Below are 14,081 nucleotides of genomic sequence, written 5' to 3'. Positions count from 1 at the left end.
TGTCTCCCCGGGACCCAAATTTACAAAAATACACCATGAGTCATTGTAACATCTACATTTTTAAACTGTGGAAAAACGACGGAACAAACCATGAATTTAAATGTATATGAAGTATATTTATTCCATTATAAAAGTAAACAAAAACAGAAAAGGTCTCTATTCTCCTTTCTGTGTCTCACCCCTTTCTCAACTCATTTTCTTATCCCCTCCTAGGATAAGAGAGAGAGAGAGAGAGAACCCCCCCCCCGCCAGCATCTGAGTTGAGCAGACCAGTGTAGCAAAAAACATTCACATAACATTGATATGCATTTTACTGACCCAATAAAACGGGTCTGCGACCCATTTTGGGTCCCGACCCTAAGTTTGGGAAACATTGCTCTAATAGATGGATTGCTTAACATCCTTGCCAACATAAAGGATGCAATGAAGTATATGGGCAGTGATGGTTACATTATTTAAAAGTGACAAAGGCCTGTTTGTTTTTGTACATAAAGGGAACATACATAAAGTCTTTAATATAAAAGCCCTCTTACAGAAATACATCAGCAGTCAACTATAAATATTTTTAATAGCACCCAGAATGGCTACTTCGGAAAGCGCAGACCAGTGTTTTCCAAATCCCCTCAGTTCAAGGATTGGACTTCAACTTCTAAGAATCCCAAGCATCTATTGTCAGTCATCTACTTTGAAAGAGCATATTATTAAAATTGTATTAGGATTTTTAAAGGGCCTTTTCAATTGAAAAGTCTTTATACTAATCAGACAAATGAATGAAGGAATTCAATATTAAGGATTAGCTCCCCCAGTTTGAACATGTTCCTCCAAGAACGAGTGCATTCTGGCTCTGTCTTGTAGCACCACCAACCCCCTCTGTGAACATATCATCTGGCTTTTGTCATGAACACAATATTTTCTGTACAATCAGGACTAAACCTATTGATTTTGTTGACCTCGTGATCTCAGACTCAGTAACTGTGTTCAGCTGTCATCGATCCAGTACAACTTGGCTGACAAAATACCAAATAACTGAGGTGATTAGACTTTGGTGGAGGGTTCCATTGAGCTGTGCTGAGCAATTTTCTCTTAAAATTAATTCCATTTCTGGGATTTCTTAATTCAGTACATTGGCTTTTTTAATGAGGTCTGACCTGGCCTTTCGGGCTGCTTCAGATTTATTGAATCCAGCTGCCAGTTACATTGTTAAAGCTTTGTTGAAATGTTCAGTAAAACCATAACAAGAGCCAGTATCTTAGGAAGGCGTTCCGTGGCTGAAATTTCATCTTAAATGTATATTATGATCAAGAGAATAGGGACGGAATCACCAGAGCCCCCACAATACAATATAATTAAAATACTTATGTCCCAATACAAAACATTCTGCGATATGTAGCAATTTTTTTTTTTCACAACGTCAAAGGATGTCCCCAAAGGAAAACTTTTTAGCAACATCTATTTCATCTAAAAAGATCTAGTGGTCTGTAAAAGCAATTGAGTTTGAGTAGCAAAAAGTTACATTCCCATGTGCAGTTTCTTTAATAAAAGATTGACACTTGGCATCCGTGTATCTATACAGTATTGCCACGGAAAATACCATGATAGTGCTGAATCGATATCCCCCCCCCCACCCACCCCCGTCCCTAGAGAAGCATTGTTGTGGCATCTAAATTTTGTCCATTTTGTTTGACCCGAACACAATGGGCTTGTACCTGCCGCCGCTTGTCAAACTGATTCTCAACTGTATCCAATTTAGTTTTCTTTCTTTGTAGTTTACTGCAGCCCTAATCTTGGGAGAAATCTTCCAAAAGAAGGAATTAAATCGGTCTCTGAAGAGAGTTAAAAGGCTGCGGTGACCTTAGAGAAGGAGTGTGTTTTGGTTCCTCTCGGTGACACACTGTGACCACACCAGCAGACTCCCACTGCATCCTTGTCATCATCCAGATGGGCATCCTGGTGACACGTGTCAGTCATCCTGGCAAATGGGTTCATAAGGTGATGATGTCATCGGGTTGCTGCGTTTGTTTTTGGCTCTGTGTGCGAACCTTTCAATCAGATCAAAACGCATGGATGAGAGGTTTTGACAAAGAGATCCTGGACCAATAGTAGCAGAAGAGTTTTAAGATTGCATGAGGAGAAGTCGGTAATTATATGTATTTTGGCTCTAATCTCCATCCACTCGTCCTTGTCTACTGAGAGCTAACACAGTGTGTCTATAAACATGAAATAATTACAGCACTTTGTAAGCAAAGATGACTGCAGGAGAAAAGATTGTGGACAGGGAGCAGCAGTACACTGCATTAATCTATGTCGTGAATCTAATGCATGAGCAATAGATATACATTGGCAAATAATTCCTCTTATGGGACAATTAGCATATATTTAAATTTATGTATGTGAATTTCAGAAAATGTGTCCAAGCACATCTGTTGTAACCCTAACAGCACTGCTACACTTTCTTGAATATATCACAGTATTTACTTTAACCCTTTCTGAGGTGTTGATTTGCTTTTGAATTTGGTTCTTTAAAACTTTGCTTGCTATTGAAAATAAATGACGCAAAGTCAAAAATGTTAACAAGTGGTGGATAAAAACGGTGGTTTTAAGGGCAAAATCTGGACTGGCGCACTTGTTTTTATACTACTGTAATAATTGTAATTATTAGATTATTTTAATAAATTAACAATTTACAGTATAGAATTTCAGTTTTGCATTTGTTATTGTTCCTACATGTCTTTTGTTGGTTCTAAAGCAAATCAAGGTGCTATATAAATACTGTTAAAGTATCAAATGCTCAATCCACAGAGAAATGCACGCAGTCCATTTCCCAAAGCGTTGCCTTAAAATGAGCCATCAGAACTTCCGTACGGTTGTGATGTCAGAAATGGGCCAATGTCTGCGATCCAGAGTGGCTCCGGGCCGATCCAATAGTTTTAATCTTCAACAGAGCCTTCAAGGAAGTTAACACTTGTCGAGGGAGAGTGGCCAGACTCTCTGTACAAATGAAATGTACTAGAGTCTGATAGGACCAGGCTACCGATACAGTGCCGTCCCAGTCATTCCCTGGATGCAACAACTCAAAAACTCAGAAAGCACAGACCCGGAAGACTCAAAAAAGCCAAGGGTTGTTTCCCCTGTTTCCATTCTTTGTGCTAACCTAAGCTAGTCTGCTGCTGGCTCCAGCTACATATTTAATGCACTTGCGAGTGCTATTAATCCTCTCATCTCACTCTGCACCAAAGAAGGGCAAAGTGTGGGGTGCCCGGATGGCTCAGTTGGTAGAGAGGTTGCCCATAGCCGGTATATATATAGGTTTGCATGTCATTCCCCTCTCTCTCTCTGCTCTTTTCAGCTGTCCTGTCAAAATGAAGGCCGAAAATGTAGATTACCCAAAGTGTCCAGTTATTGCTTTAAGCTAAAATCCACCACAGTTACCAGATGTTTATCTGTGGCTCAGTGAACTGGTCACATCCACAACAGCCGACAGCCTGCCAACTTGGCAGAGCAGACATGAGTCCAGTTTAATACATTGTGTTCATTGTCTCTCTAATGACATTTTTTATATTATCTCAACAGATTCTTATTTATTATCAACATTAATCATTTGCATAAAATCACAATTTAGTATAAATACATGATTGTTCATGATTCACTGCGAGCCAGTCCATGGCAGAGTGCCTGCAAACAAGTAGGTGGACAAGTGCTTTGATATGATTTTACATTTTACAATTGTGCTCTAGAACCAGGCGAAGTCCATTATGAAATGATAAAATTGGTGACCTTGTTCCAGCCATTTTAGCCACCTATGAAAAAAAAAGCAGAGGACTGGCTTTCATCACAACTGAAGGAAATGTTTTTTGCAGAGACTCTAATAGATGCATGAAAAAGAAGGTGAATCAGTGACTTCTGTTTCCATTTACCTGAATCCACGTCTACCTTTAGTAAGCCAGATGTCTACATGAACTCCACCCCTTTCTTTTCCTTTTCATGAAGCACCATGGGATGTTTCATCATACTGGGGAATACTATCTCTCTACCTTGTGGAGGTTTCTGTGTGTGGTTTGAGTCAGTGCCAGGGCTAAGTAATTAATTAGTAACACCACAACATGCTTTGCTTGACAGTTGGACTGGGCAGGGTTAAGGCTTTTGAGCTCACCTCGTGGCTCAATAGTGAACAAAAGGCTGTATGAGCACTTATGAGTGGGCTGAAAGGAGAAGGAGGGGAAGAAGAGTCTGTAACACTGTTGAGATTGTCTACCTTTTACTGTCCGTTTACATCATAGACAGTAAAAGAAATGGACACAGCGAAGTCGTAGACTTCGACGGAGACCAGTGAAGTCAATTAGAAGCACTTTTCCGGTGAGGGCTGAGCCTCAAACTGAGCATGACGACGTAGATGTGACATGAGCAACCTGTCTGAAAGTTGTAAGTCTTCTGGTCGCTGTGCCAAGAGAAATCTCAATCATTCCCAATGTCGTATTTCTAATCCATCAAAACATTGCTGAAATATTTAGTTCTGATGCTTTCATGGACTCTCTATGGGCTTCTCCCTTGACTGTATGCCTCCACATCCCCGTCCCCCCGATTGCCTGCGAGCTTCTTCTAACTGGTAGTTTATCTACTGTGCAACAGAAAGTCAGTTATGACACAATCGTTTGCCTATTTTTTACAAAAACGCCTGCTATGGAGCCATAACGTGAGATACAATGTAATGGAGCCTTTTATACATTGTCATGTTTCTTTAGAAACAATGGAAAAATAGTCTTTAAACGCTTTAGATGTAAAGTTATTCACTGTCAAAGTGATGCCAAAATGAATGGGAGTCAATGGAATGCTAATGGAAGGTGATGGCTTGTTAGCCTCAGAATCTCCCCATAAGAGGAACGCTTTCCGGATACTCGCTTATATTGTTGTGCTTACGCCCTGATGGACTTTGTTTACCTCCCTCTGTGCTCCTATGTTTCTCTGGCAGCCATTTTTCTAACTTTCTTTTTACCATCTTAGTTTCTTTAAGCATTCTCATCCCCTCTCCCGTTTCTCTCCGTTTCACTTTTCTCCCTGTCGTTCCTTCCTCTCACTCTCCGTTTCTTAAGTTGTTCTTATGTCTGAAATTATCAAGTGGAAGTTTGGGGCTTTTAAAAGAATGTATTCACTTAGCAAGGCTATACCTTCGCCTTCATGAACAGGAATTTGCAATTATCTGTCGGACTCAGCGCAGCGAGAGAACAATGCTGAAGATAGTGTCCTCTGAGTTCCCTCACATATTACGACATTAAGCTTTAAAGTCAGACTGCTACACTTCCCCACCGCTCTTGTATAACTCAGCCGAGCTGCCGGCGCTGCCCTTCTTATCCATTTGTACCCATGCCGTCTGGTTTCCTGAAACCTCCGGAGGAGGTGCAGATGTAGGTGCGACAGGCTGACCCATTCACTGATCAAACATGGCCATGGCTAAGAGGGCTATTTTAAGAATGTGCTGGAGCTTTGGAGGACTGATTGGCTCCTAATCACAATCAGAACATACTGTAAAGCTTCCGGAATTTCTTGTAAATCTTCAGTATGTGTTATACTGATGATTTGATGTGAAATAGAGGCACCGGATTATTTCTAACTTTATGTGTTGCAAAGATGTTGAAGAGTACACTAATACATTTAACACACCTTTTTAAAATTGAATTGTTGCTTTTTTTAAATAAGGGGAATGCATTAGTCAGTTTTGCAACAGGGAGATTGTATTTGATATGGTGGCAGGTGTCAAAAAGAGTGAATTCCTTTTTAAGACAAAACTCCTTCACATATTAATAGATAGAGTAAAGGAACAACGTTTGGCAAGTTACTTCCAAAATTTAATACATTATGGATTACAAGTTGTCAACTGACAACTGTCATTTGAGAGTGTAGTTATATTACAATATCACTGTCTCTGAATTGGAACGATTAACACTACCTTTGCATTACTTTTGAGTTACTTTCACCAAAATCACAGCAGAAGTTTGACTTGGCGGCGATCTTGTGAATTTCACCACTGGATCAATAAAGTCTCCTCTTTACCCACTTTAATACATCATAGATTATTCATTATTTTTTGTATAATCAATATGAATATGCAAAGTGACTAAAGCTATTAAAATAGAGAAGTAAAACGTACAATAGGCAAGTAGGAGAAAATGATAATTCTCAATTAAAAGTAACTTACAGTTTCATTAAAGTATTCAACATTTCAGCCCTTGTCATTACTCCGGACACATTGTTTTTTTTATTTTGAGTCATCACCGAGCCAGTACAGAGGTCACCATATATGACTAGTAACAGCCGTCCGAATGTCTGACCCCTCTGTAACTGCTCAGGTAACTGCTGACTCCTTGATTAAGCAGTCAGATATGGTGACATCTGAAGTACTGGTTCTGTGATGACTCAAAATAAAAAAAAATATGTGTCCAGATTAGTGTGAAGGGATGAAATAACCACCCCAAAAAATATTCAGAAGTTTGACTCCGTTATTTTTCATTTTAGAGAAAATATACCTTAACATACAGTATTTTTTTTTTAACTTTCAGATTGAACATATGTCACAATGCCTGAGCTGGTTAATATGGATCCTGGCGGTTTACTCCTTCACATTAGGAAAAAATAACAAAATCATACAGCTTACACCCGTGAATGGGATGTGTTAATGTTTACGCGTGTAGACGCTCTTCTTCGTCCTGCGCTGTCTACCACGCACGGGCAGACGACGTGCAACAGCGCCCTCCGCGGTCCCAGTTCCTGATGGGTCACAGCTTTCGGTGGAACAACGGGACAGCTCGCTTCAACGCAGCGTAATAACTCCTGACAATGATGTCCATCTCGCAAATGCATCTGTCTCCGCAGCCATCTCAACCATCGGATGCAGCAACAAGAAACAATACTCCCAGCTTGTTTCGCGGTGTTGGTGAATTCTTTAACAAGACACCACTAAATGACGCGTTGAAATGCGTTGTAACTTTTGTTACTGAGATTGTAGCGGGTATATTACGTTACTCCCAACACTATATAGGAAACATGGAAAAATATTATTGAGTAGCTCAACTAAAGGTAAGAAGAAAAAACAAAATATACATTGCGTCAGCAACCTGAACACCGCAGTTGCAATTAAGAGTGCATCAAAACTCAAGCAATGACATTTTTTAAAGTCAAGCTTATTTTATGGCACATCTGTGGAAAACACTACCTGACGCCAGGAATTGGGATTTATCTATAAAACAATTCAAATGGAGAGAACTAAAGCTTTGTTTGTTGCAGTTCAATTCATTTATGTTCATAAAAACATGTCAGCTCAGCAACATATTGAAATTTCTCTGTCCTCTCCCTCTCTCACTTTATACACACGCACCCACACACACACTCTCTCTGTGTCAGTATTAGAATACTGGTAAAACCTCATGCACTAGACAGTAGATGCATCTGTTCATTGTACACACACACACAGACACACACACACACACACACACACACACACACATATATGTATATCGGGATTCTGTCCAAATGTGTTTAGGCAGCGTGACATATATGGTAAAAAGGCTCCAGCTGTAGAATGATGGCAAGAGCCCATCAGCATATCATGCTGTATTAAAAGGGGGGGGGGGTTATATAAGTGGATGCTTGTAACCATGGTGGAAGTATTTAGATCCTTTACTTAAGTTAAAATACCAATACGGCACTGTAAAAGTCCTGCATTGAAAATGTTACTTAAATAAAAGTATGTATATATAATCAGGAAAATGTACTTCAAGTATTAACAGTAAAAGTACTCAATGCAGAAAAGTCCTCACATTTTAGAAACTGGAACTAGAAAGCGTTTAATTGGCAAATCATTTCAGCTGTACTTGTGGGCCTATATATTGTTGGGTAGTAAGTTATAAACTACATGTGTTTTGTCTGCAAACATTTTAATTTGTAAAGTAACTCGTAACTAAAGCCGCCAGATTAATGCAGTGGAGTAAAAAGTACAATATTTCCCTCTGAAATGTAGTGGAGTAGAAGTAGAAAGTGGCACGAAAACAAAAGACTCAAGTCAAGTACAACTACCTTAAATTTGTACTTAAATACAGTACTTGAGGGAATGTCCTTAAGTTGAATTCCAGCACTGCTTGGAAGTGGAGCTCCAAACTGTGATCCTAAACCTGATTCTCACCTTGTCCTGTCATGTGTCTTTGCCCACAGAGGGCGGTCAGATGAACAACAGCATGGGGCCGGGCTCCAACATGGGCCAGCAGCACCCTTACCCTGCCCTCAGCCAGCTGGCTCATGTCTACGAACAACAGCAACAGCATCAGCAGCAGCAGCAGCATCAGCAGCAGCATCAGCAACAGCAACAGCATCATCAGCAACAGCAGCAGCAACAACAACAACAGCAAAACAAGGATCTCAACAAGTACGCCTCCCTGAAGGCCGTGGGTGAGTGTCTGTAAAGGGATTTCATTATCTTTAAATGTGAAGACAAACTGAAAACAGTTTTACACTGTGAGGTAGGCAGTGTCCTTCACGTTGGGCTATTGGTTATGAATTAAAAAAAAAAGATTGATTTTGCTCGTTGCATCTGGCTCGTTTGGGGAAGGTGCATCAGGCCTCCAGGGAGTGTGCCAGGCTTTGAAGCCAATTTGACATAGCGGCCAAACATTGGAATTACAACTTCTGGGTCTCTCACGTGATGCCATGGACCCCCCAAAAAGACTTTTTTTTCACCACCCAATGAGCTCACCTGGCGACACAAATTATCATTAGGGGAATTCTTTTTAGAGCATCACAACCCCCCCGCAAATTGACTTGTTTAACCATGAGAATTTGATCAATTTGGCCCGATAACATTTGGAAAGTCTCGAATTACAATTACATTTTTTTAATCCACGTGTAAATTAGCGGAGCGCTAGCTGGCGGAAGTCTCTAGTGCTCTTGGGCCCTGTAACGCGGAGGCACCGCGTTCATCTGGGTAGTTTTACACAAGGAAGTTTAACTTTTATTTTGGCTTCCTTACGCCATTGGGCAACTGTCATAGGAATGAATGGAGCTCTGCCTCGAACGCAGGTTTTATTATACATCAATGAGGTGCATCATCGGTGCATCATCGTCGCAATCAATCTTGGGGCTTCTCTTATTCTTGTCAGCGGAGTCACCACCGTCTGATGCATCCTGACTTGGCAGTGGTGTCTCGAGTCTTTTATTAATCACTTGTTTTTTTTCCCCATTATAGTTTACTGAACGATTTGTGATCCAAACACAAAGAATTATTTTTTTTCATCCCAGGGTTGCAATGTCCTGCAGGCAGATCTGACAGGTGTTATTGATTCCACTACCTAACTGGACACACTGTAAAAACAGAACTCAGCCTGCTCATCAAGCTGTTTGACAGCTTAATCCATGCCATCGGATTCAGTGAGCTCATTTGCCAGTTCAGCTGTTTTGAAGTCGCCTCAACATACCCACACGCCAATGGCAGTGGCGTCACTATTTCATATCCTAAATTCAATAAGGGATTAGCTTGTGAATCTGTTGTGTTTATGCTAGACAGCAACCCTGCCCTGACTCGAATTCAGTCCACTCACGCCAGATATCATACAGCCACAATATCCGTATAAACAGCTGCAGACGATATTTGTCTGCATTTATTACAAAAGGAATTGTCTTTGAAAAGCCTTCCTCTGCATGCAAAGCAGCAGAAAGTAGAATATTTCATTCAGATGACAAATGTAGGTGTGAACTTTCTCTGTGTTGTAAATCTAAACGTTATTCCCTTCACCACACTGCATGTGGAGGGCAATGACTCATCCCCTGACATGTTACAGTAATAGATTATCATGCTTGTTTATTATGATGAGCACTGCTTTGTGCCCTGGAAGCAACACGATGTTGGGTTATTAAAGTAGCAGTTTAAATAACTGCCAGGGAAATTGATAACAAAGAAGCAGAGGAATAATAAGTGATAAGTGGACAGATCATGAGCTTAAAGAAAAAAAGCCACCCTGCAAAATGGTGTTTAACACTGTCATCCTGGACCCTGGCATCTGTTGGCACATTGTTTGGTGGTGTATTTTTGTTCATTCCCAGATAACAGGCCAAATATAGACATCACACAACAGATATTTTCAGCTACAGCTGTGTTTGATTTCAGAAAATTGTTCCGTTCTATGAAATGCCAACGGAAGACGTCTTGGTGTCGGACCACGAGGATCAGAGAACAAAGGGATTCGTTCTTTAGTCGATATTTTGCACCAATATTCCACCAAGAGAGAATGAATCCATTATAGCAGAGAATGCAAATTTCTCCACTGACAGGAGCTTCAATAGACCAGAATGCAGTGCAGCTGCAATTTGAGGAAGGGACGCAGACCCAATTTTTTTTGCCCAACTAAAAAAAACCTTACTTGCTGATGTTTGGCTACAGATTTCCTTTCATCTCAACCACGCATATAAACCAACAGATGGATGCGGAGCCCGCTCAGGGGATTGGGAAATCTCTTACTGTAGGGGGGGGGGGGGGGGGGGGGGGGGAAATGAGGCAGGTTGATGGGAAATAAAGGTACAAGGAAAGGGCTAATTCGAGCAAATTTACTGGAATTTGTCAAGTATTACAGATTAAAAATGTACTCTAATGGCCCTATTTATTGATCTGAGGGTGCGTTCAGGGCATGTACAAATCCAATTTTTGCTAGTTTCACGGCGGAAAAAAGGGTCAGTGCGCCAGGCGCATGGTTCAAAACGGCTGTACTTAGTGTCTTAATCAATTATAGGTGTGTTTTGGGCGTAACATGCAATAAACCAATCAGAGCGTCATCTCCCATTCCCTTTAAAAGCCAGGCGCGTTTGTACCTTGGGCACATTGCTATTGTGATGGTGGATTTGTTAAGCAGGAGGGAGAGATTTGATAAGCGCAGGTGCATTTGCTGTTTAAACGACGTGGGCGCTGGATGGGAAATTGATAACTGCGTCGGTCTTAAACTAGTAAAGACATTTGCGTCGGGCTTTGCGCTGCGCCGGGTGCAAGATAGGGCCCAATATAGTAACAGTCCTTTGAAACACTGGATTCTGCTGAAAGACTTATTCTGAATACGCTGTCCAAATAGCTGTCCAAAGAATGCCTCTGAAACCTGAAAAACTCCCTGCAAGTTGATATTTATAACGTACTGACTTTCTTAAAGAGAACAGCCTGGAGGGCATGAAATCAATCTAAAAAGCTGTGGTAGGCTTTCAATTGTTGGGAGTAATGTAAAGTGTACAGGATTACAAATTAATGGGGTCAAATGTGCTACTGTACCAGTGTGGTTCAACTTGGTACATTCAAACCTTTAAGCACGTCTGACAATTTTCTTTCCTTCATCCTCTTCCTTCCTCCTTTCAAACCCACACCTTCCTTTCTGCTTCTCTATATCTAAAATGGCCCTCATCTTCTCTTCATCGCTTCTCCTGGACCATTTTCCTCCCGTTAGCTCTTCTAACCTTCAACGTCTTGGCACATTTTTCTCTCTCCCTCACTATCCCCTTCATTTCCTCTCGACTTTTCTCCTGCTCCTTCCCTCCCACCGCTCTCTATTTCCCATCTTCTCTTCTTTCATTTCGACACCTTTACCATCCACCGCCTGCCCTCAACTCTGCGTTTTCCCCTCACCTTGTCTTTGTGCTTCTTTTGTCTCCCCCCTCACAATCAATCCCTCCCCCTTTCCCCTTCAATCCATCATGCTCTGTATAGCTCCTTAAAGGATCATTGGGCCGTTAATCTCGATCCTCCCTTAAAGCGCTCATATCTGATTCTATTTCTGTAATTGAAGGTGCCCCCCCCCTCTTTCCCTTTCCTCAGGCTCACACTTGAATGACAGATTTCCATTCTACAAGTGGTATTCAAAAAGGCTCCTATGAAATGATTGGAAACCTGTCCAGAGATATACACCATAGGAGCCTGGAATTTCAGGACGCAAGTTGCCAGTCCAATTATGGGAACAGTGTGTGTGTGTGTGTGTGTGTGTGTGTGTGTGTGTGTGTGTGTGTGTGTGTGTGTGTGTGTGTGTGTGTGTGTGTGTGTGTGTGTGTGTGTGTGTGTGTGTGTGTGTGTGTGTGTGTGTGTGCAAAGTAAGAGAGAGAGAAAGACTAAATTACAACAAACAAAACCAAAATGCCAGCAGTGGCTCTTTCAGAAGCCACCTTTGTGTGAACTTCGCTGATCTTAAGCAACAACAAATTTTCTCTATTTCTCGTCTGGTATCCAGTCTGGTGTTCTCGCTGCTGATTGACCCCTTGAGAAATAGAGCTGACTCTAAGATCAACACCATTTCCCTAACACTCCCTCCAACCGCCTTTTGCATTGTTGCTTTTCTTTAATTGCCTCTGCCACTTTCCCTATGGTCTACCATCCAGGTGATAAGCCACACTTCTGTCAATAAATAGCCATCCCCACTGTCTCCCTGTGAGTCTACATAAGGTCACGTTATCAGATTCTGACTGCAGCCAAGGCAAAAAAACAACTACTAAAAGGTCCCTGGACGCAGACCTTGCAGAGGAGGATGTAGTCTTAAATGGTACAAATAACCAATTATGGCCCACGTTTAATGCACACGCTTAATCTAACAACTGCCATTATCCCTGAACATGACATGTTCCACTTAGTCTTTCAGTAAAGTTTTGTCTTCATTATCTGAAACTGGAAGCTGCCCTGTCCAGCCAGGCTGCTGCTGATGGCTACTGGGTGAGGGTTTAAGTACTGAAGGGAATGGAACCATCACCCAACAAGCCGCAAGCCGCTTTCATTGACTTTAGGCTTCCACATACACTAACCTGCTGCGGTAGTATATATTGCACAGTTTTGTATGCAGGACTCAAATAGCAAAAGATCCTTATCTGTGTGAAATTAATAAAAATATAAAGTTTTTTGAGAACATGTAGATTATAAACATATATCCTCACACTACAGCCGCCATTTAATCTCCTATAATCCTCTTCACATGCAAATGAGTTTCCAAAATGAAACGAGGGAGAAAGTTTCAGCCTTTTTTGTTCAATGATTTGGTACAACATGGGCAAGTAATATCATGACAACATGCTCATGTTTAGAAGCTATAACGTCTTCCATGTTCACCATCTTAGTTTGGTTTGTTAGGGTGCCACGTTTGCTAATAAGCACCAAGCATAAAATCAGTGGATTGCCAAAGTCCTCACATTGCCTGGACACGGTGGTACCAAAATACATGGCAATCCATCCAGTAGTTCGCCAGGCTAAAAAACTGGGGGGCATTAAAAGAAAAGTTAAGGGTTCACAAAAGTCCGCAAGATTAATCATTTGTACACTATTAATGTCTGTTCAAAAGGTCCTTGGCAATTGTTGAGATATTTCATGGTAGGCCAAGACAGATTGATCCTAGACACAGACGTTGCGTCAGTGCTAAAAATTGCCCATAATTTTCCTGACATTACTGTTTTTCCACAGCTCCTATGGAGAGCCGGCTCAGATAACATCCCACATCCTGTGTCAATTTTGAAGATCTTTATATTAAGAGAATTTTCCTGCAAAATAATACAACCATTCAAAGTTAAAGCGTTTACCTTTCAGAGTGAGGAAGCCTCACAGACAGCTTTTACTTTATCATAAGACAATAAAAACCACAGACTAATGGATGTTTCTGGGTAGGGTGGCAGCATTATGACAGGGGGATCCACCCACATACAGTATATACTAAAACATCTCAGGAATATGTTTTGAATTTGCTAAAATATATTTGTAAAATGTAAAAAATAAAAAATAAAGGTTCTGAAGACTAGACACTAGACCCGACTGGCAATAAAAAAATCCTAATTAGATCCTTGTGTTCTTGACACTCAGGGACTTCAGAGACACGGTGCTTGATTTTCTGATGTACAATGTGTGTTGGTCTCTGTTGGATGCTGGCCTTTCTCAGGCAGAGGCATGCAGAGCCCACAGCGGTGTTTTCCATTTCCACTCACGTACGCCGCTGGATATGTGCACCGTTGAGTCGACCGCCATCGGATTGATTCACCTGTCGCCAAAGCAGGTTTGATCCCCAGGGGCGGTCTAGCGGTGTGTCGGTGGCTTTCCCTCCTAC

At 41.3% G+C, this 14,081-nt stretch overlaps 1 protein-coding gene across 3 annotated transcripts in view; it reads left to right on the top strand.

Moving 5' to 3' along the window:
- shisa9a (shisa family member 9a) overlaps positions 1–14,081 on the top strand; it is a 62,724-nt gene that overhangs the window by 37,525 nt on the left and 11,118 nt on the right. For all 3 annotated transcript variants that reach the window (XM_032501516.1, XM_032501517.1, XM_032501515.1), the window contains exon 3: positions 8,200–8,433. In XM_032501516.1, the coding sequence (XP_032357407.1) occupies positions 8,200–8,433 (234 nt within the window). The remainder of the gene's footprint in view (positions 1–8,199; positions 8,434–14,081) is intronic.

Source organism: Etheostoma spectabile, chromosome 21 (genome assembly GCF_008692095.1).
Source record: "Etheostoma spectabile isolate EspeVRDwgs_2016 chromosome 21, UIUC_Espe_1.0, whole genome shotgun sequence".
Lineage (NCBI taxonomy): Eukaryota > Metazoa > Chordata > Actinopteri > Perciformes > Percidae > Etheostoma > Etheostoma spectabile.
This window is presented reverse-complemented; position numbering and strand designations above follow the sequence as displayed.